The 21,279-nt window shown below is 35.2% G+C and overlaps 1 protein-coding gene across 2 annotated transcripts in view; it reads left to right on the top strand.

Annotated features, from left to right (window-relative positions):
• Positions 1-21,279, top strand: part of LOC106673835 (ecdysone-induced protein 78C) — a 437,646-nt gene that overhangs the window by 42,871 nt on the left and 373,496 nt on the right. For both annotated transcript variants that reach the window (XM_014406155.2, XM_014406156.2), the window contains one exon: positions 18,952-19,019. In XM_014406155.2, coding sequence (XP_014261641.1) covers positions 18,952-19,019 — 68 coding nt within the window. The remainder of the gene's footprint in view (positions 1-18,951; positions 19,020-21,279) is intronic.

Genomic DNA, 21,279 nt, shown 5'->3' with positions numbered 1-21,279 from the left:
ATCAAAACGTCCGATAAGGCCGTATAGGCTAGGTGCGGACATTAAAGATCCTCTTGTCTTGTTGACGATGAGTAATCGGGAACCCAATGTACATAGTTACATAGTGTTGAAATGAAAGTTACAAATTTTATAACATAAATATCAATATGTTGTAACTTAGGGTTCATTTTGGTTAACTTATTTCACCTTTTGAATGAATAGGCATTGTTTTTTCCGCTTATCAAGTTTCATTATTTTTATTTGAAATTTGTGATTTACAGCCGGCTACCGGTAATATGATCTATTTGTTTTATGTATTGATATTTGTTTTTGTTCTTTTGTACTGCGTCAGGTGCTTTATGTTCGGCGTATCGATAGTTTCTAAAGATTTAAAAAAAGTTTCAAACAACAACCGCCCGAATAAATTAATATTTGGCATACTTGGTTGTATTGCTCACATTCAATGATCAAATTCCTCTACAAAAGCCACAGCGCCCGGCCCTTTTTAAATCTTTTAGGTTTGATATGCCTATGCCTTTCACTTATACTTTTTTTTTTAATTTGCCGGCTAAAACGAAGAAATTTAAGATATTTATTCCTTTGTGGCTTGTTTACGTGTTCAAAATATATTGCTAACTAATGAAACAGTCATTTTAACTGTATTGTTACATGTATGTAATTACTTTTAAACTTTTTGAACACCTCCAAACTCTCTCATGCCCGCGATGCTATAGAAGTTTGAGGGACATTCCATTTTTCTCATACCATCGTTCCATCGTGGTACAGTTGGCCTGAATGGTTCTTATTACCATGGAAGGCGACTTGTGACAGTTCATAGGTTATATTAGATCTCGTTACGATCTGCTGTATTCAGAAGTTTTGGTAATTATTCTTCTCCCCAATGCCAAGCAGTAATTGGAAACTATAGTAGTATGAAAAGCTTGGTAAACAAGTTATTCTATAAAACGAAGGGAAGAGCGACTCAGAAGAACCTAACATAGACGTAAGTCACAATCCTCGAATTTGAAAAACCGGACTTGACATATTTCCATTGAAATCGCTATGAAGACGTTCAGGGTGGCATACATTTGTGGTTAAAATTATACATATAATCCTAAAATGCTTAGGTTTTTAGGTACCGTAGTTCTTTCTAATTAGCTTGGTTTTTTTTAAAATTTGAATATATTCCGCTAAATCAAAAATAGTTAAATGTAATTAAAATCATTTAGATATTTTAAGCATCCAGATGTCCTTTCTCCCTTTCTTTATGACAAAAATTCAGTTTAAATATACTTTCCTAAAGGTAGATTGGGGATGAGGCCATGAAGACAGAAACAACATTTATTTTCTTGTCGAGCTTTCGGCAGAATATATCGCCTTCATCAGGACTCTGTATTAACAAATTAACATAAGTAAATTTACAATTATACAATTTTTAAATTTTCCTTAATTACTAACTCGAAAAAAAATGGAGACCGCGGTAGCCGAGTGGTTAGCATGAGAGACTCTCACGCCGCGGTCGTGGGTTCGATTCCCACCGTCGCCTCTGGCCCTTTTTTCACAATAACCCCCCCAAATTTGAACACACATATATGAATTGTCACATGGCTAATATGCATAGTTCATAACGAAAAAAAAAACTCGAAAAAAATCGTTATATTATATGAACAATTCAATTTGGAAAAAATTATATTTCCTAAATTGTTCTTATATTTTAAGGCTATCACAGTGGTATATCACAGTTTGCAGTTCTATTTCTGACCATGGCAGAGAGCTTGTTGGTAATGCCCTTCACATATGTAATACTTAATATTTAGAATTGTTTCAAATTAATTTATAGTTTCTTTTAATTGTATAATTTGTGATATTTGAAACCAAAATGTTAGGGAATTTTTTAATTTATAGTTTCTTTTAATTGTATAATTTGTGATATTTGAAACCAAAATGTTAGGGAATTTTTTATAGATTGAAGATTGAGCCAGTTGGCAATACTGTCGCGTTAGGAATATTTAAAAAGGAAGGTAAGCTCTACCGGCTATCCGTTATCTTCACACATGTACCTGTTCATATAATATAACGATTTTTTTCGAGTTAGTAATTAAGGAAAATTTAAAAATTGTATAATTGTAAATTTACTTATGTTAATTTGTTAATACAGAGTCCTGATGAAGGCGATATATTCTGCCGAAAGCTGGACAAGAAAATAAATGTTTCCGTCTTCATGGCCTCATCCCCAATCTACCTTTAGGAAAGTATATTTACCAAAGAAAATATTAAAAATTCAGTTTATTTTTTTTATTCTGCCGATTGCGTGAAGAAAGAATACGATATTAGATTTAAGGGAAGTGTCTGTGTCATCCTTTCAGCCCAACAGATTCAATGTCGACAGACCGTTCCATCATATCTGTCACCACTGATTGAATTGACGAGCGAAATCAGTTTTGAACGATTTTACGAATAAAGCAAGTATAACCGCGACGACGATTTAAAAAAAAAAAGTCATATGAAATTTGGAATACGTATTAATGTGATTTATGATTTTCGTTTTTGAAATCCGTACAAAAGCGTCACTTCATTTTGTCTCACGCCTCGACTATTCCAATCCGTACTGCATATGTGCTTTTCCCAACGGAACAGGAAATATTCAGGATATTCAATCAACACGAGGCCCGCGGTAATAAAACAACATACGAGCTGAACGTGGCAGTATGTGCCCTGGAGAACAGAGGAGTAACTGGGACGAATCTTCGTAACATTTTTAAAACCGACAAGCTTTCGGGGAATCATATCGACAAGACTTTCATATCGTTCGATCATAGTTGATCAAAATAAGTCAAACAATTGCCCATTGTGTTCTTTGAGGCAAAAAATTTGACAGATTTTTCAAAATAAACCTATTCCCTTGAAGAATAAATCAATTTTATGATCTAGGATGTTTTTGTGTGAATAGTAAAACCTTGTCTAAGTTTTTCAGGCATTTTTTATTTGAAGATTCCTAATGTGGGAAACAATTTCATCAGGATATACAATCCTTTTCGGTCAAATAACACCTCTTGTCGCCTAATTTTCCCTCGTTAGACGGTTTCACAAAGTACTTCCTGTCCGCCATTCAGACCCATCTACACGTTCACTAGAGGTCTCTTAACAGTTCTGATACATGACCTCGAATTTACCAAGCTTAGGAGGTGGCTTTTTAAACGGAAACACCATATCTTTCTGGTACTGGACACTTCAAGACGGAAAAAATAGTTCATTCTTTAAAAATTTAAGTTTTCATTTAAGTTAATTTTATTTCACAAGTTAGGTTTATGTAAGTTTTTTTAAATTTCAAGAGTTTTAAAATAATCTCGGGTATATAATAATATCCGTCTTACTCACGACATTACTGTACACTTAGATATTTTTGCCACTTAATTTTTTTTTCAAATTATAAATCTTCTTCAACATATCAATCCAAAGACTGTGAGTAAATTATTTACATATTTAGAACATTTCTCCCCCTTAATTTTATCAACGAAAGGATTTTGTGTAAATTGTTTATATATTTAGAACATTTCTGCCCCTTAATTTTTTTTTCAAATTACAAATCTTCTTTAACATATCAATCAAAGAATTGTTAGTAAATTATTTCCATATTTAGAGCATTTCCGCCCTTTAATTTTATCAATGAAAGGATTGTAAGTAAACGATTTACATATTTACAAAATTTCTGCCCCTTAATTTTTTTTAAGTTACAAATCTTCTTTAACTTATCAATGAAAGGATTCTGAGTAATGATTTACATGTTTAGAAAAGTTGTGGCCCTTATTTTTTTCAAATTATAAATCTTCTTCAATACATCAATCAGAGGATTGTGAGTAAATTATTTACATATTTAGAATATTTCTGCCTTTTAATTGTATCAATGAAAGGATTGTAAGTAAATTGTTTACATATTTAGAACATTTTTGCCCCCTAAATTTTTTTTCAAATTACAAATTTTCTTTAACTTATCATTCAAAGGATGGTGAGTAAATTATTTACATATTTACAACATTTCTGCCCCATAACATTTTTTTTTCAAATTACAAATGTTCTTTAATATATCACTCAGAGGATTGTGAATAAATTGTTTACATATTTAGAACATTTCTTCCCCTTAATGATTTTTCAAATTACAAACCTTCTTTAACATATCATTCAAAGGATTGTGAGTAAATTGTTTACATATTTAGGACATTTCTTTCCCTTAATGCTTTTAAAATTACAAATTTTCTTTAACATATTCAAAGGATTTTGAGTAAATTATTTACATATTTACAACATTTCTACCCCATAATATTTTTTTCAAGTAACAAATCTTCTTCAACATATCAATGAAAGGATTGTGAGTAAATTATTTACATATTTAGAACATTTCTGCCCCTTAATTTTTTTTCTAAATACAAATCTTCTTCAAATATCAATAAAAGGATTGTGATTAAATTATTTATGTATTTAGAACATTTCTGCCCCTTAATTGTTTTTAAAATTACAAATATTCTTTAACATATCACTGAAAGGATTGTGAGTAAGTTATTTACATATTTACAACATTTCTGCCCCATAATATTTTTTTCAAGTTACAAATCTTCTTCAACATATCAATGAAAGGATTGTGAGTAAATTATTTACGTATTTAACAAATTTTGTTTTCCTACATTTAAAATTGTTCACAACCTTTAAACAACAACAATCACGCTATATTGTTATATTACGGAACAGGTAATTGAAACTACACTTCTCCATATCACATGCAAGTTTAGTTTCAATTAACTTAAACATTATTGTAAGCCTTAAAACTACAATATATCAATCGGAAGAGATGATTGTGTATCAACATCTGTATAACTAATAATCTATTTAGATAAATTTATCATAGAGAAAAAAAATCGTCCAAACTTTAATAAAACATCATAAACGGGTTAAAGTAAATATCTTTAATAGGTTTTTGCGTAAGGAACAACCTGTTAGGAAGCTTTTCTTCTTCTTTTATTAGAAAATCAATTTATTGTTCCTAAAAATAAAAACAATAAAAACATTTATATTTTATGGTATTAACTACTCATGACAGGTTTACTGAATGTACAGCCGTTTCGTTAAAGTTTTACACTGGTTTTTTACTATATAAAATTCTGACTTTTAAATTCCAACTCAAGACAATTTGGAAAAAAACACTCTTCATTTGACGATATTCGGAGGAATACATGCCCTTCATCATGACTATCAAATATTAATATAATTACGCTGACCATACCGCAATTTGTCCTCTACCTCGAATTATATGCAAACTTCCTACAACATCAACGAACACCTTGATGTTGTCGAAGAAATGTGGAAGAAAGGGAGGACAAGACTTGCCCCAACAACAAAGACTTTCATTCATGTCAAATAGGACTGTCAAATTCTAGTCCATTCTAGGCAAATATTTAGACAGCATACTGACATGGAATCCCCATACAAGACTTAACAGACAACAAATCGACAAAAGACAACTATGAACACTTCTAGGAAACAAATCTGCAAGGGAAAAACGAAAACTTATACAAGACTTTATCGCGACCACATTGGACATACGGAGTAAAACTTTGGGGTGTTAATGTTTGGTCAATATTCATCAAAGCAATTGATGTCAAAAGAGTGGATCCATGTAATCTTATGTGAGATAAGATCAGATCATCATAGTTGCGTCGATTAGTAATAAGTACACGCGGAAATATGAACTTTATCAACAATTTTGTCACAATGTGACTTAATCGACGATGGCCTCGAGACCTCCTTTCCCCATTAATCTTTCACACCGACTGCCAGCACTGGTTTCTCTCAGATTTCTCAAGGCATGTGTCCTCCGGCTGGCATTAGTGCATAAGTGTTAGTGTTGTGACCGTGTGGAAAAAGTTTTGTAATCACATTGTAATTTGTACGATCATGTATGGGGTACAAATAAAATAATTAAAAAGAAAATTACGTCTGATACATTACAGAACAACTGGAGTATACAAAGATCCACCATGCTCATTGCCAAACTGTACAGAAGGAAATTGTTTGATTGCATATTATTATAAAAATCTTTCAATTAATTAAGGTTTTTAGTCGATATAAAAAAGCCAGTGTCACGAGCGGGATTAGAATCCACGACCTTTCGGCTAGATACGCCGCTGCTCTACCACTTGAACTATCGTGACTTCAATCCACTCGGACACTAACTTCCCATCTCAATATTCTGTAATCTATTTGAATCTCGGCGAAAAATGAAATGGCCACGGAGAGCTTTAGTGAAGGTATACTTCATTTTAACTTATTAAATTCACTAGTTTTCGTGGTCCGCTTTACCAATTACTTTTTTGAATTTTCTCCAAGTTAGTGTGTGAACTCTGTAGGCGTGTGGTCCGGTAGATATGGAGGGTGCGATAGGGTTCCATGTCCTAAGTGGTTTAGTACTCTACTATAATTTTCCTGAATTATGGTGAAACTTTCACAGCAGAGAAATATTGCCAAGAAACTGATAAAATACGGGAAACTGCAACTTGTCCAGAATCGACCCCTTACGGTTTACCAATTCTTGTCAAAGAAGTTGCCGTTTCCTAGTATTCAGTTTCTTGGCAATATTTCTCTGGTGTGTTAGTTTCATCATAATTCAGGAAATTATAGTGAACTAGCAGAGAACTACATCGCCAAACAATCATTATAATCTTTTTTGGGTGCAGATATGTTTCGGGAAGTGTTTTGGCGTTTCATCCTTGTCCAACCATTGACCTGTCCTCCTCCTATTATCATATAGAATCCATGTCTCATCGCACGTGATGATTCGATTTAGAAATGGATCATTTTGGTGGCGTCGATTTTTCTGGGATTCGGTTAGTTCGTGCAAAACGCACTTGTCGAGCTTCTTTACCAATTTGCTCCAGTTGGACAACACGGTTAAGTGGTCAACAGTAAGCTCTTCCGCGGCTTTCCGTCTTGTCTTACGCGAATTTTCTTCAATCAAAGATTTGAATTAGTCGTCGTTCACAACGGAAGGCCTACCTGTCTTCGAGATCGAAATTTACAAGATGAAATCTCTGAAACACCGTGCAATGTGCATTTCCTAATGCTTCCTTCCATGTATCGACGTGACGCGCGTTTGGGCTGCATTTCCCCCAAGTTTATATTCGTACAAATATATTTGACAAAGATCCAATTAAAAAATATTTTATTTCGCAGATCCTCACTTTTATAAAATTCAATATGAACTAAAATGTTTTGTAGAAAAGATAACAGATAAAAAATTTAATCTAATCCATAAATTATTTAGAAATCGTGAGATGCGGTCTGGTGCAATGTACGTTTCAGAAAAATATTTTCTTTATCGTGCCAACGTTTCGATCTTTATTGAGATCATCTTCAGGGCCTGGAATTTACAAACATTGTTTACATTTAACAAATACATGTAGCATGTCGAAAAAAGTGAATTTATACAATACAAAATATATTTTTTTACATATTCAAACAAAGTATTTCTACTCACTCAAAGTGTTTGTCTTCTGTGTAATTATGCCATTCTTGCGTGTCGTGTCGAGAGTGCCAGTGAGATTTTGCTATTTTGTGTTTATATACGTTGGATTTTGAAGGGGTGGGGAAGGATGTCGGTATAGAAAAGACATTTTTGAATAAGGCGTCGGCTTCTTTGAGATGAAAAGAGCCGACAAAGGGAAAAAAATCCAACATATACAGAGTGTCCCAGTTCATTCTGACGAAACTCAGGGAGTCGATTCTACTCTTCGTTTGGAGCAAAAAATGCTCAGGAGAAAATTTACGGAAAGTTCTCTATTTTGAAGATATTCGTCAATTTAGGTTTTTTCAACTTTTCACTACCTTACCACATAAAAAATCTTACAACTTCCAACATGTTGAGACTACAATAAATCCAATTACACCATTTGAAAGAACGCTAAATTTTCTGTAAGATAGTTCTAGTTGCAATAATGTGAATGACATAAAATGTAAGCCAATATCAGTTGGAACATGTCAAAATTACAAAATTTAAAATTTTGGTCATGATTGATTGCACGTTCTACTGAGGTTACAAAAAATACGAGATAAGGGAGGAAAAATTGATGGCTATTGTCCACTACGGTTGTGAAGGTTTCAGATCCACAGAGCAATTATCATGACGGTTTTTGTTAGGTTGTGATAGTCAGTCCTTCTTTGTCACTACCGGAATTGTCAGAAATTTAACGCTCGCACAAGCCAGGTCGGAGGTGGTGTGATTTGGAGGGCAGAAAAATCCTGTTCGTCGAATGACGTCTATTAGAGTTTCATCTAGGTTTGATGACAGAGGTGTTTTCCATCTTTGTTTTTTTGGTCGATCACATCTTCGACGGACTTCCTTCAAAGCCAATGCATTATTTCGCCAGCCTGGGGAAATCGATGGCGTTATCTGAGCCGTATTGGTTCCGTTTCTGTTGAGTCGATCTAAATTGGTCGAATCCCTTCGAATCCCCCCATCCACACGCCGCTTGGATTTTGATCATTGATAAACCTGCATCGGCGGGAAGCTGCGCGTTTTTAGTGTCTAGTAATGAGACAGAACACTTCGTCGGAGACCTTATTCAAAATTTTTGGGATGTTCCTCGAACCATCATGTGGATTGTTGATGAGGACGATCTTGAACGCGAGGGGGTCTTCTTCAGTTCGACGTGAGGAAAGTTGGAAATATGTCATCTCACTATCATTCCGAAATGGCCAAGAACTTCTCGGGGAATCCTACTCGGTAGCCGTTCGAAGATTTCATAATTTGGATAGGCAATTTACTCGCATTTCCGAATTTCGGGACGCTTATCTCTCAATAATTGTGAATTATATACAAAATCCCTCCTTTCTGAAAACAATAAAGATGGATATTTCATACCTCACCATGCGCTATTTAAACTGGACAGCTCAAGTACACCGGTACGTGAAGTTTGCGATGCTAGTGCGAAAAGCAGTTACGGGATGTCCTTGAATGACAATTTGCACACAGCTACATCCATCACATTTTTTTTTTTTTTTTTTTTTACTGGGGCTTCCGACATCTGGGTCATTTCAGCCCCAAGCTAAGTCAAGTCAATATTCTATTTACACTTCTATTTACAAACACTACATTCATACAGATAAATACATTCATACACATAAATACATCCATACAATACACTCATTCCGTTTGGTNTGTATACTCATTTATTGCATTATTAAAGTAATTTGACCCATTTAAATATGTTGAAGATATAATAATTATGCAAAGAATGTTTTATTTTGATATAATCAAATATATACTTTTATTTGGGTTACATGGAACATCAAACCAATATCGAGTAACGAGTTTATCATTATTTCTCTTATGAAGGGTACTTGTTCACGTCATAACTTTGCCCAAAGCAAAATCCTATTCAGCTTTTGGATAAATAGCAATAATTAATTTTGCCACTATTCGGCCGCGTCGGATATAATTGGTGATGGGACAGAGGCGGGTTCCATATGCATAAACAAGGTATTCCACTTAGAGCTCCACCCGCCCACCTTCCATTCACATGCATCCACTTCCATCAAATATTGACCAGCCTTGATATCCACACACAATGGCCGTTCCGTTCACAAAAAACCCGCTCCTCCCTGGTCTATGGACAAAAGGAGAAAAAAGGTCTGGATAAACGGTGGACGCGATACTTCCCGTCGGGGGTACCAACTTTTCTGGGCTCATACTTTATCCAGATATAGAAAAATAAATTTGAGCAGTGGGTTTTGGTTTCAATAAGAAAACAAAAAATTGTTTAGTCACTGTAAGCTTATGAATAAACGAGTTGTACATTTATTAAATTGCTACTGCAAAATATTGCATTGGTAAATTGATATAAATGTAAAAATACTCATGTTTTGTTAAATAAAAACATTGAAACGCATACTTCATCAAAACGACCCATGAATTTGCTCGGATAGAATTTAAAATTTGTCAGAAAGTAAAGAAAACAGAGTATATTTAAGTGTACGTAAAAAAACTTGACATATCTATTTTTTCTTCTTTTTTCGAGTAGGTATTTCATTTTTTTAAGTAAGGAAATGTTGGTATTAAGAAGACCAGTTTGCTTTTTTACTCCTTTATTAAAGAAACCTATTTCGTGGGGAATCGATCTCTTTAATAAAAGAGGAAAAAGCAAAGGGGTCTTATTAGTTCAAACACATCCTCACTTAAGAAAATTGAGATATATATAAACGTAAATAACGTATAAATAAACATTTAGACAAAACAAAAGACAATAAAAAAATGTATTTATTTGCTGTAAATTGAATACATTTTATAATAAAAAAATATGAAACGATAATGTAGAACAAAATAATGTAAAATGAACAGCCTGGTCTCAGTCTGTTTAACTTGTGCTTGAAAGCAGGGGGTTGTGAGCTCACAAACAGTTTTACACTTTACAAAAATAAACAAAAAATATATTTATACAAATCCATGTGATGATAGGCGAGATTGCTATGGTTTCATGATGATAGTCAGAAAAAGAAACAATGTAGAGGAAAAATAAATTTACCTTTAAAAAAACCACGTCTCTTGGACAACTCCTAATATAAAAAAATTATTTGCATTGTTATAATTCTTGTAAGTGTTTACTTTAGGAACAATAAATTTATTGTTAACGCTTTAATTCTTGTATTGTAATTGAAGTCCATAATAGGTAAAAGTCTATGCTTAAAAATACGAAATGAATACCTCGAAAATAATTGTTTGTCTTTAAATAATTTAATATCAATGTAGAGTTGTTTTGTGATGGACCTTCTATGTTTATTTAGCAATATTTTTATCAAAGAATTTTGAGCAATAATTACAAGAGAACGTGTAGATTTGTGGTACCATCCCAAAGAATTATAATCCCATATATTATCAAGGATTGTGCTAATGGAAAATAAACAGATCTCAATGAATCTCGTTGAAGAATATTTCTTAAACTTTTAAACTAACACAACAGCTTTCTGAACTTTTTTTACCAAAGCATCAATAGAAACTATAATAGAAATTGTTTAAAGTATTATACATTTTAAAACGTAATTTGAAATACGAGATCTTGTTAATATTTTGAAAAACGATACATAAATATGTAACTGCAAACAAACACAATGAATTGTATTTGAACTGTGATTGAAAAATAGAATTGTTTAACTTAAACAGGTATAATTATTACTTTTAAACTACTACACATCTCTGTTCATCTACTATAGTATGCTTATTCTAATAACACAAAAACTCCCAATCTTAAAACCTCGGAAAAAATAGAAATAAATCATTTGCTTTTTGCAGGTGTTCATCAAAACCTGATATATTTTCTATAATTTTATAATTAAATTGTGCTCATTTACAAATAAAATGGCTTCTTAGAGGGTTGGATATTGGACAATAAATTTTTAAGCATTTTTATCAAAGCATCAAAATGAAACTTAAAGTTTACTTTATAGCCAAAGATTATCCCCAAATAACTCGTTTAGAAAAGGGTATAATAGGGTAATTACAGTTAAATGAATTTATATAAAAATGTTTTGTTAAATGTGGCCAGGCGTCCAAATGACTTTCCAAGAGAGCAGTGCTGAGAACACATTGACAAAAACTAAACCCTGAACATAACAAACTAGAGAAAACTGAAGTAACTTCAGGCTGTAAGGACGTAAACAAAATGCATACAATAATGTAATATTACAAGGAAAAGTTCGATTTTTTTTTAAATTTATTTATTTGTAGCCTATACATACTTGTACTTAATACAAATGTGATCACAATGTTTATTGTTCACCGCTCGGTCACAGCACAAACACTGATGCCAGCGCTGCACCCGGAGGACGCATGCCATGAAAAGTGCTGGCACTCATTTTAATAGATTAAGGGGCAAGGAGGTCTCGGGGCAATCGTCGTTTGAGGCGACGTGGTGGATTCTCGGGATGGGAATATGTGGAGAGGGCTCTAGCGGTAGGGTTAGGATGGATCGATAGGTTGATATGAAATTTTTGGAATCGGAAATGGATCAGTTCGTGGACAAAAGGAACGTTGAGGTCTTTGTGGATAGTGAGGTTAAAGACGTAAAAAGGAGCTGTGACGATTTGTCTGAGGACTTTTGATCGGAAGGACTGGATACGCTGGATATTGGATGGTTTGGCGGAACCCCACAGTTCCACACCGTATGTCCAAAGTGGTCGCAGTAAAGTCTTGTATAAGGCCAGTTTAGTGCTGATGGTTAACCCGGATTTGGGTCCTAGTAGTTTGCGTAATTGTCCAAGTCTTCTGTTGAGTTGTTGTCTTTTAAGTCTTGTGTGGGGATTTCACGTCAGTCTGCTGTCAAGGTATAGTCCTAGGTATTTGACTTGAGTGGAAGTCGGTATCTCTTCATTGTTGATATATAGTGGAGGGCAAGACTGTTTTTTCAAAGTGAACGTACATTGGATGCACTTTTCTCCGTTTAATCTTGTCCTCCACTTTTTGCACCAACCTTTGATGAGCTCAAGGTGTTCTTGGATATTAGAGGTAGCTTGGGTAGGATTCAAGATAGAGGACAAAATTGCGGTATCATCCGCGTAGGTGGTAATGATGGTATTTGGGTGAGTAGGTAGATCAGCAGTACAGATGGTATAAAAGATAGGGCCTTGTGGGACACCGGCTTGTATTGGCCTGATTTCAGAGAACTCGTCACCGCACCTCACTCTGAAGCAGCGGTCTGTTAGGTAGGATTTCAAGATAAGGTAATAAGGAGTGGGTAGGAAGCGTTTGAGTTTATAAAGCATGCCCGGGTGCCACACCCTGTCAAAAGCTTGTGCTACATCTAGGAACGCACCCAGGCAATACTCTTTGTTCTCAAGAGCAGAGGAAATGGTGTCCACAACTCTAAAACCTTGTTGGGTCGTAGAATGATGTGGGCGGAAGCCAAATTGGTGAAAGGGAATAATATTATAAGTATCTAGGATAGGGATTAGTCGTTTTAAGAGGAGCCTTTCAAGGATTTTGGACATTGTAGGAAGAAGGCTGATGGGTCTGTAGGAGGATATCTGGTCGGGAGGTTTATGAGCTTTAGGAATGAGGATAACGACGGAAAATTTCCATAAGAGGGGATAATAAGTAGTTCGTAGGATGGCGTTATATATGGTGGTTAAGAAGACTATGGCCTTTCGTGGTAGGTATCGGAGTATGGTGGAGGTGATTAGGTCATGCCCAGGAGATTTTCTATTTGAGGATTTGTGAATGTAATATTTTACTTCAGAAGGATGAAAAGGTTTGAGGGGGAGATGAAGTGGAAGTGGAATATTAAGGTTATCCATTACATCTTGTGTGTGAGAGGCATCGCTTATGTTTTCATGAGGAGTAAATGTGGATTCTAAATGGGTTGCAAATAGGTTTGATTTCTCTTTGTCATTCCTGACCCAGGATCCATCATGTAGACGGATGGGGGTTCGAATAATAAAAAAGGGAATTTGCTCCATTTCGATTTTCAGAATGCTTCTTCTCCCCGTGTTAAGAAGTACATTTCATACTATCGTAAATAGTTTAAAAAAATTTATTTACCGATATGAAGAAACGTGTAGTAGAAATAGAAGTCATTCAGATGTTTAAAATTGAACTACTTGAAAATGACGGTAAAACAATCCTTTCAACATTTGATCAATCCAAACAGAAGATTATAAACAACACATGTAGACAGTTTATTTATTTGAAATATCCTTCGGAAATGCCAAAGAAAGAACTTTTGTCATACTGAGCTGGGACTGTTGACAGCCGTCACATTCATATAGTGTACTGTGAAATGTCCAACCGAGATCTGACGAATTTACAGGGTTTTTTAAAACAAAAATATTCATAATCTTTTTTGTAAGATTTATTATCTTATAAAAAATGAAAGTGTTTACAGAATTGAGAGCATTTCATGTAATTCATTATGAAATGAAACAAGATTAGCGGGAGTGTTCATTTTCAAGTGTGTAATTAAGGGGTTATGGAGGAGGGAACTGAATGTGGGGTAGATAGAAACCTTGGAGTCCTAATTCACGGCCAGGCAGTCCATAAAATCGGCCGGTTCTAAAAACTGTGCCAAGGGGTTATGTATGGGGAAGATAAAACAAAGCGGTAAAGGGGTGAAGATTGCCAAGGAGGGTCGGTCTGAGGAATCGATATTTTCAACGCCCTAAGGCCTAGAGCCTCCTAACACGCCCCTCTCTGACTTCTTCCGACGTTAAGCCTTTTCGCCTGGCCTCCCATTCTCCTCTCTTTGCAAAGAGCTAGTTATTTGCCGAATTTAACTACAGCCCATTCTCCTTTTCGTCTTTCGCTACCTTTTCCGCTCGTCAAACGGCCCGGTATTCTCATTTTGATCTTTTATTCGAGGTAGATAATCGAAGGGAATAATTTCGATCGTAAATAAAAAAGAAAAGTTTAAGAGCTTTCTCTTAATTTCCGATATTCTTTCTGTACTTTCTATAAGAATTGTTTTCATCATTTATTTGTTACCCATAACAAAACAAATCTTCAGTTGTTTTTAAATCTAGACTGAGCGGTTAAACATACATACATATGTATCATATATTAATGAAAACACTTTGATAATATTCTGTTTTTCCAAATTAAACTTTCAACCAAAATTTGGCCCGCCTTTTTTCCATTCTAGATGTCTTTTGAAAGAATGATGTTAGTGTTGTAAAATTTGTACAATTTATAAAGATATTTATTTAAAAATTGTGAGATGCGGTCTGGTGTGATGTAGGTTTGAGAAAAACGTTTTCTTTATCGTGCCAACGTTTCGATCTTTATTGAGATCATCTTCAGGGCCTGGGATTTACAAACATTGTTTACATATTACAATTACATTTTGGATGTGGAAATTGAATTTATACAATGCAAAATATATTTTTTTATATATTCAATCAAAGTGTTTGTCTTCTGTGTAATTGTGCCATTCTTGCGTGTCGTGTCGAGAGTGCCAGTGAGATTTTGCTATTTTGTGTTTATATACGTTGGATTTTGAAGGGGTGGGAAAGGATGTCGGTATAGAAAAGACATTTTTGTATAAGGCGTCGGCTTCTTTGAGATGAAAAGAGCCGACAAAGGGAAAAAAATCCAACATATACAGAGTGTCCCAGTTCATTCTGACGAAACTCAGGGAGTCGATTCTACTCTTCGTTTGGAGCAAAAAATGCTCAGGAGAAAATTTACGGAAAGTTCTCTATTTTGAAGATATTCGTCAATTTAGGTTTTTTCAACTTTTCACTACCTTACCACATAAAAAATCTTACAACTTCCAACATGTTGAGACTACAATAAATCCAATTACACCATTTGAAAGAACGCTAAATTTTCTGTAAGATAGTTCTAGTTGCAATAATGTGAATGACATAAAATGTAAGCCAATATCAGTTGGAACATGTCAAAATTACAAAATTTAAAATTTTGGTCATGATTGATTGCACGTTCTACTGAGGTTACAAAAAATACGAGATAAGGGAGGAAAAATTGATGGCTATTGTCCACTACGGTTGTGAAGGTTTCAGATCCACAGAGCAATTATCATGACGGTTTTTGTTAGGTTGTGATAGTCAGTCCTTCTTTGTCACTACCGGAATTGTCAGAAATTTAACGCTCGCACAAGCCAGGTCGGAGGTGGTGTGATTTGGAGGGCAGAAAAATCCTGTTCGTCGAATGACGTCTATTAGAGTTTCATCTAGGTTTGATGACAGAGGTGTTTTCCATCTTTGTTTTTTTGGTCGATCACATCTTCGACGGACTTCCTTCAAAGCCAATGCATTATTTCGCCAGCCTGGGGAAATCGATGGCGTTATCTGAGCCGTATTGGTTCCGTTTCTGTTGAGTCGATCTAAATTGGTCGAATCCCTTCGAATCCCCCCATCCACACGCCGCTTGGATTTTGATCATTGATAAACCTGCATCGGCGGGAAGCTGCGCGTTTTTAGTGTCTAGTAATGAGACAGAACACTTCGTCGGAGACCTTATTCAAAATTTTTGGGATGTTCCTCGAACCATCATGTGGATTGTTGATGAGGACGATCTTGAACGCGAGGGGGTCTTCTTCAGTTCGACGTGAGGAAAGTTGGAAATATGTCATCTCACTATCATTCCGAAATGGCCAAGAACTTCTCGGGGAATCCTACTCGGTAGCCGTTCGAAGATTTCATAATTTGGATAGGCAATTTACTCGCATTTCCGAATTTCGGGACGCTTATCTCTCAATAATTGTGAATTATATACAAAATCCCTCCTTTCTGAAAACAATAAAGATGGATATTTCATACCTCACCATGCGCTATTTAAACTGGACAGCTCAAGTACACCGGTACGTGAAGTTTGCGATGCTAGTGCGAAAAGCAGTTACGGGATGTCCTTGAATGACAATTTGCACACAGCTACATCCATCACATTTTTTTTTTTTTTTTTTTTTACTGGGGCTTCCGACATCTGGGTCATTTCAGCCCCAAGCTAAGTCAAGTCAATATTCTATTTACACTTCTATTTACAAACACTACATTCATACAGATAAATACATTCATACACATAAATACATCCATACAATACACTCATTCCGTTTGGTCGGTGGAGTACTTGATATTCCTCCACCGACCTATACTCGAACTAAACTAGATTGGGGTCGATGGAGTACTTTTATAAATATTCCGCCATCGACCCCGAACACATACTCATACGCTCTCAACGTTCGAGGGGCGATGATGATGTTATATTTCACCCTCACCCCTCGCCATTCACGCTAATAAATACATGCACTCAGACAAACATATAGACACACAACACATGAGACATACTATATACAATAAAAAACCCCAATTTCCCGTAAAAATCGGAACAGGGGACCCTGAAACTCGCTGCAGTGCTCGAGTACCTTCTTCAGATTGGATGGCATGCCTACGCGCTCCCTGTAGGGAGCCAAGGCATGGCATGTTTCCAGTATGTGGGACACATCGAGCAACCTTTCTCTGCATAAGGGACACCTGCGCGGGCTTTGACCCAAGAGCAGGTGGCCGTGTGACAACCGTGTATGGCCTATTCTTAATCGCAAGGACGATTCCTTGTCTCCGGCTCAGGTTCTCGGGGGGCCATCTACGAATCGTGCTCTTGACGCGCAAAAGCCTCTCGGACGACCCGGCCCACTGACGCTGCCATCTTTCTTTTATCATGGTCTTTACTGCTAGCTTGGCGTCAGAGGGCCTGGTCGCGATGGTCCGGTCTGGAGGGTTGGACGTCCCGGACTTTGCCGCCTCGTCCGCACGTTCATTACCCTCCAGCCCGACGTGTCCGGGGATCCAGACAACAACCACCGTTTTTCCGAAGCGCTTCAACTCGGCGATTTTTTCCATCAACAGCACGACGAGAGGGTCCAAAGAGGAGAACCCGCCCCGCAGGGCCCAGACAGCGCTCAGAGAGTCGGTGCATAGGAGGAAGGCTGATCCTTCCTCGGTCCGCACCGCCTCGAGAGTGTGCCAGATCGCGTACAGTTCTGCCGTGTATACGCTGCAATGGGGGGGCAGCGACCAGGAGGTGGCCACTCCTTTGCTATACACGGCACAGGCCACACCATCGCCAGTCTTGGTCCCGTCTGTAAAGACAAGACCAAAACCGGCGTACTTGTTCCTAAGTTCAAGGAACTTAGTCTTATAGAGGTGTGGCGGTGTACACGACTTGGGCAAGCTCAAGTACACCGGTACGTGAAGTTTTCGATGCTAGTGCGAAAAGCAGTTACGTGATGTCCTTGAATGACAATTTGCACACAGGACCCAAGCTACATCCATCACATTATTACTAAATTCCCCATTGTTAAACATGTTAATTGCTTACCCCTTAACGGCTAATATTAAACACATGTACCGACAGATTTGAATATGTTCCCTGCACCGGCAAGTCCTGATGATTGTGATACTGTATATTTCTCGACGAAAAAGCGTGCTTTCTTAACAATTTTCCTTTTACCCGAAATATAATGTAAAATTATCGTGATTACGATTTACTCACATATATAGGATTTTGTTTGTGTTTGGGCAATCCGGGGACGTCCAGAAATTTGGGTCAGGACAAGTTTTACCGAAAGGATCGCGGAGGACATCTTGGATTGCATTAACCGCTCTCAGTGTCTCACTAGATAAGCAGAGCAACCATCGTTTCAAACCATCCCAACCTTTTGAAGAAACAATATCATTGGATCAAAAAAGTCTACTTTAATAACTAAAATACATCAACAACAAATATTGTTTTACAAGAAATGATTGTTGGACTCAGCTTTCATCGTTGATTGGCATTAACGAACTCTCAAACGTTAAATTCGGTTAAATTAAACATTTTCCACGAATGGCTGTAATAAAAATTTATAAATTGACACCATACACTGAACCCGTGCAATAATTTAAACCGGATAATTCACTGGTTGGTTTAATTAAATGCTCGAAAGTTAATTAAAAAATGCAATGCTTTCCTGTTATTAATTACATTTACATGGAGTATCTAAAGTTGTCGGCGTTTAGTATCGAGCAATTTTTTTCAAAAAAAGATTAGTTTACAATTAAATTTTCGATTAAGTATTCTCACCGTTCTCTGTAGACATGCGATAACGAAGAACAAAGGCATTATTTGTATTCCTGTTACTTTTTAAAGCACTGATGTTTTTCACAATGACGCAGACAATCAGCAGACAGGAAATCAATGAAAAAAGTTAAACCTAATGAATTATCTAGAGTCAATTACAGTCGTACAGCTTGAAAAAAAAAATGTTTGTAATAAACCTGTATCGCACTGGCGTCTAAATTTCTTTGCGAAAATATATTTCTTTTTAAAAAGCTATGTCAATTAATGAACGAGTTTGGCTTAGTAAAGTACACTATAAAGAATTTTGTTGCTTTAAGAGTTGTTTTAATTTTAGTTGATTTTTAAACTCAATTTTTTATTTTCAGTTTGAAAAAAGAGGATCCAGCCAGCCCCGTCGAGGCTCTCAGTCCAGACAGCGCCCTTAGACAATCAGGTAGGCGTGTTAAAATTATGGTAATCCCTAATCCCCTCCTTCGCTGACAATCATTTATTCAAAACCCTGGAAATAATGAATGAAGCGTATATTGATCGAAGTTGTGCTAGAGCCGGTAGCACGTGGAAGATGGAAAAGTTGTAAATTCGTATCATGAGACACCTTTCCGGTTCGTCTCATTAAATAATATTCCCTAAGTGTAACGTATTGATTTAACCTGAATTTTTATTGATATATGCGCCACATTAGAAGACAATTGGATAGACATACGTCAAAAAATAAAATATATCTTTTTACCGTAAAATCGTCACATCTGTAATCTAATTTAACGAAAAAATAACCATGTTTTTTATGAACAATGAACACAATTTTAACATTACAAAAAATTCATCTAAATGTTATTGTTAATAATTTAAATGTCAATATTAATTACATGTTATAATGTGTAAACNGTTCAAAATGGTGGGTAGCGAGTGCTGTAGGATTTTGCTTGAGTTTTTTGCAATCATAGATATGTTTTTACTCTCTTGTCCAGATATTGGGATGTAAGACCGATGTAAGTTGCCGGACAGTTTAAACAGTTGATCTTGTAGATTACGTCAGATTTTTTGTTATTAGTGTGGGATCTTTAATTTTGGAAAAAAGTGTTAATTGTTTTATACCGACGACAAATTAGATATTTATTCAATTGGTTGGAACGTTTATTACAAAAAAGAAACTAATTCCACATTTTTATTCGGATGAGCGGTACCCATAATTGAAATTGGAATATGACAAATAAAACCGTCGGTAAAAATGGAACAAACTCTTTGACGGATTTAAACTGAAATTGCTTTGTAATTTTATTCTCCCAAAGTGAAAGTAAAATTGAAAAAAAAATACAATTGCAAATAAATAAAAAAATTGAAATAAATAAGTAATAAAATAAATGAACCAACTAAACAATAAAACATAAATAATGAAATAATAAACGAAGTATGTATTTAATCATCCAGGTTATTTAATAGGGGGTTATCCAAACACGGCGTTTTGCTTATACTTAACGCAGAGCTTTTAGGTCGTGCAGGTTTGATATAGAAATGAGTACAAGTAATGACAATTCATGATGACAGGATTATGATTATCAAACAATAAGAACAAAGAATATTGTTAAATTTCAAGTACTAACAATTACGACTTAATTTCGTGTTTACAGTAGCGAATCTTCATAGAGTGTATTGTCGAAATTTAACTATAGCAAATCTAAGTGGGCCAACTTGGAAATGTCAAAAAATAGATATTTTTTATTCCTGAATAAAATATTATATTTCTTTATGCACATTTTCGTATAATAATTTTGTATTTTTGATAATTAGAAGTACTTAATTTTTCAAAGTTTAGGACTTTGAACGGCTGGATGCGCCCAGGTTGATTTTATCGTTTCTCGGCTCAAAAATTGGAAAAAATCTCTTTCCTCAAATAACAAAATTCTTATACCAAAATTTCCAGGATTGTTATCACTTTGAAAAGAGTAATATGAACTTTTAGAAGTAGACGGATAAAAAAAAAATTCTCTACTGAGTCAAGAAGTTGTTTAAGTGGACGATTCCGGGTCTGTATTTTGCAACAAAAACGACAACGATTTCACAACATTCTTTCCTTTTTTTAACCAGATTTTTTTCGTTATTAATAAGAAAGGAATAAGTAAAAACCAATCAGACGGCAAAGAGTAAAACGGTTACTTGTCAGAAGTCCAAACAAACTAAAACAACCTTGTGCAAATTGTTATAACATTGTTCTACCATGGTAAAAGAACTATTTTGTACTAGAATCGATCTAAGCGTAGAAATTTGCGTAAATTCTATCCAAACACAGAAAAAGAGCTGTTTAAGAAATCGAGTTTTTACGACAGTTGCGTCTTTCAACATTTTGACTCGTATTATCCGAAAGGTGACAGATTATTTTATTTCATTTCCAGATATGTATACTGATAAAAGATTTATGTTCTCTGACAGACAAAGATCTTTTAAAAACCATTAATAAGAGCAGAGAAAAAAAAATCAAAACTTTACCAAAAAGCCCTATTTTTTTACACTTGTCATTTTGTCTTTTTATCGGGTTGTCCGGAAAATAATGCAGGATTTTAAGTTTTCATTAAAAAAAATCTATATAAAATATTCTGTTTACGTTTACAGGATTACTCATTTGTATGAATGTCAACACTTATTAATCCTCTTCCAAATGATATTGTTTGTTTACCTCTGTAGCATTCCGCTACTTG

The sequence above is a fragment of the Cimex lectularius genome, unplaced genomic scaffold (genome assembly GCF_000648675.2).
Source record: "Cimex lectularius strain Harlan isolate CLEC.00 unplaced genomic scaffold, Clec_2.1 scaffold6, whole genome shotgun sequence".
Classification (NCBI taxonomy): Eukaryota; Metazoa; Arthropoda; class Insecta; order Hemiptera; family Cimicidae; genus Cimex; species Cimex lectularius.
The sequence above is the reverse complement of the archived record's forward strand: the minus strand, read 5'-3'. Positions and strand labels throughout refer to the sequence as shown.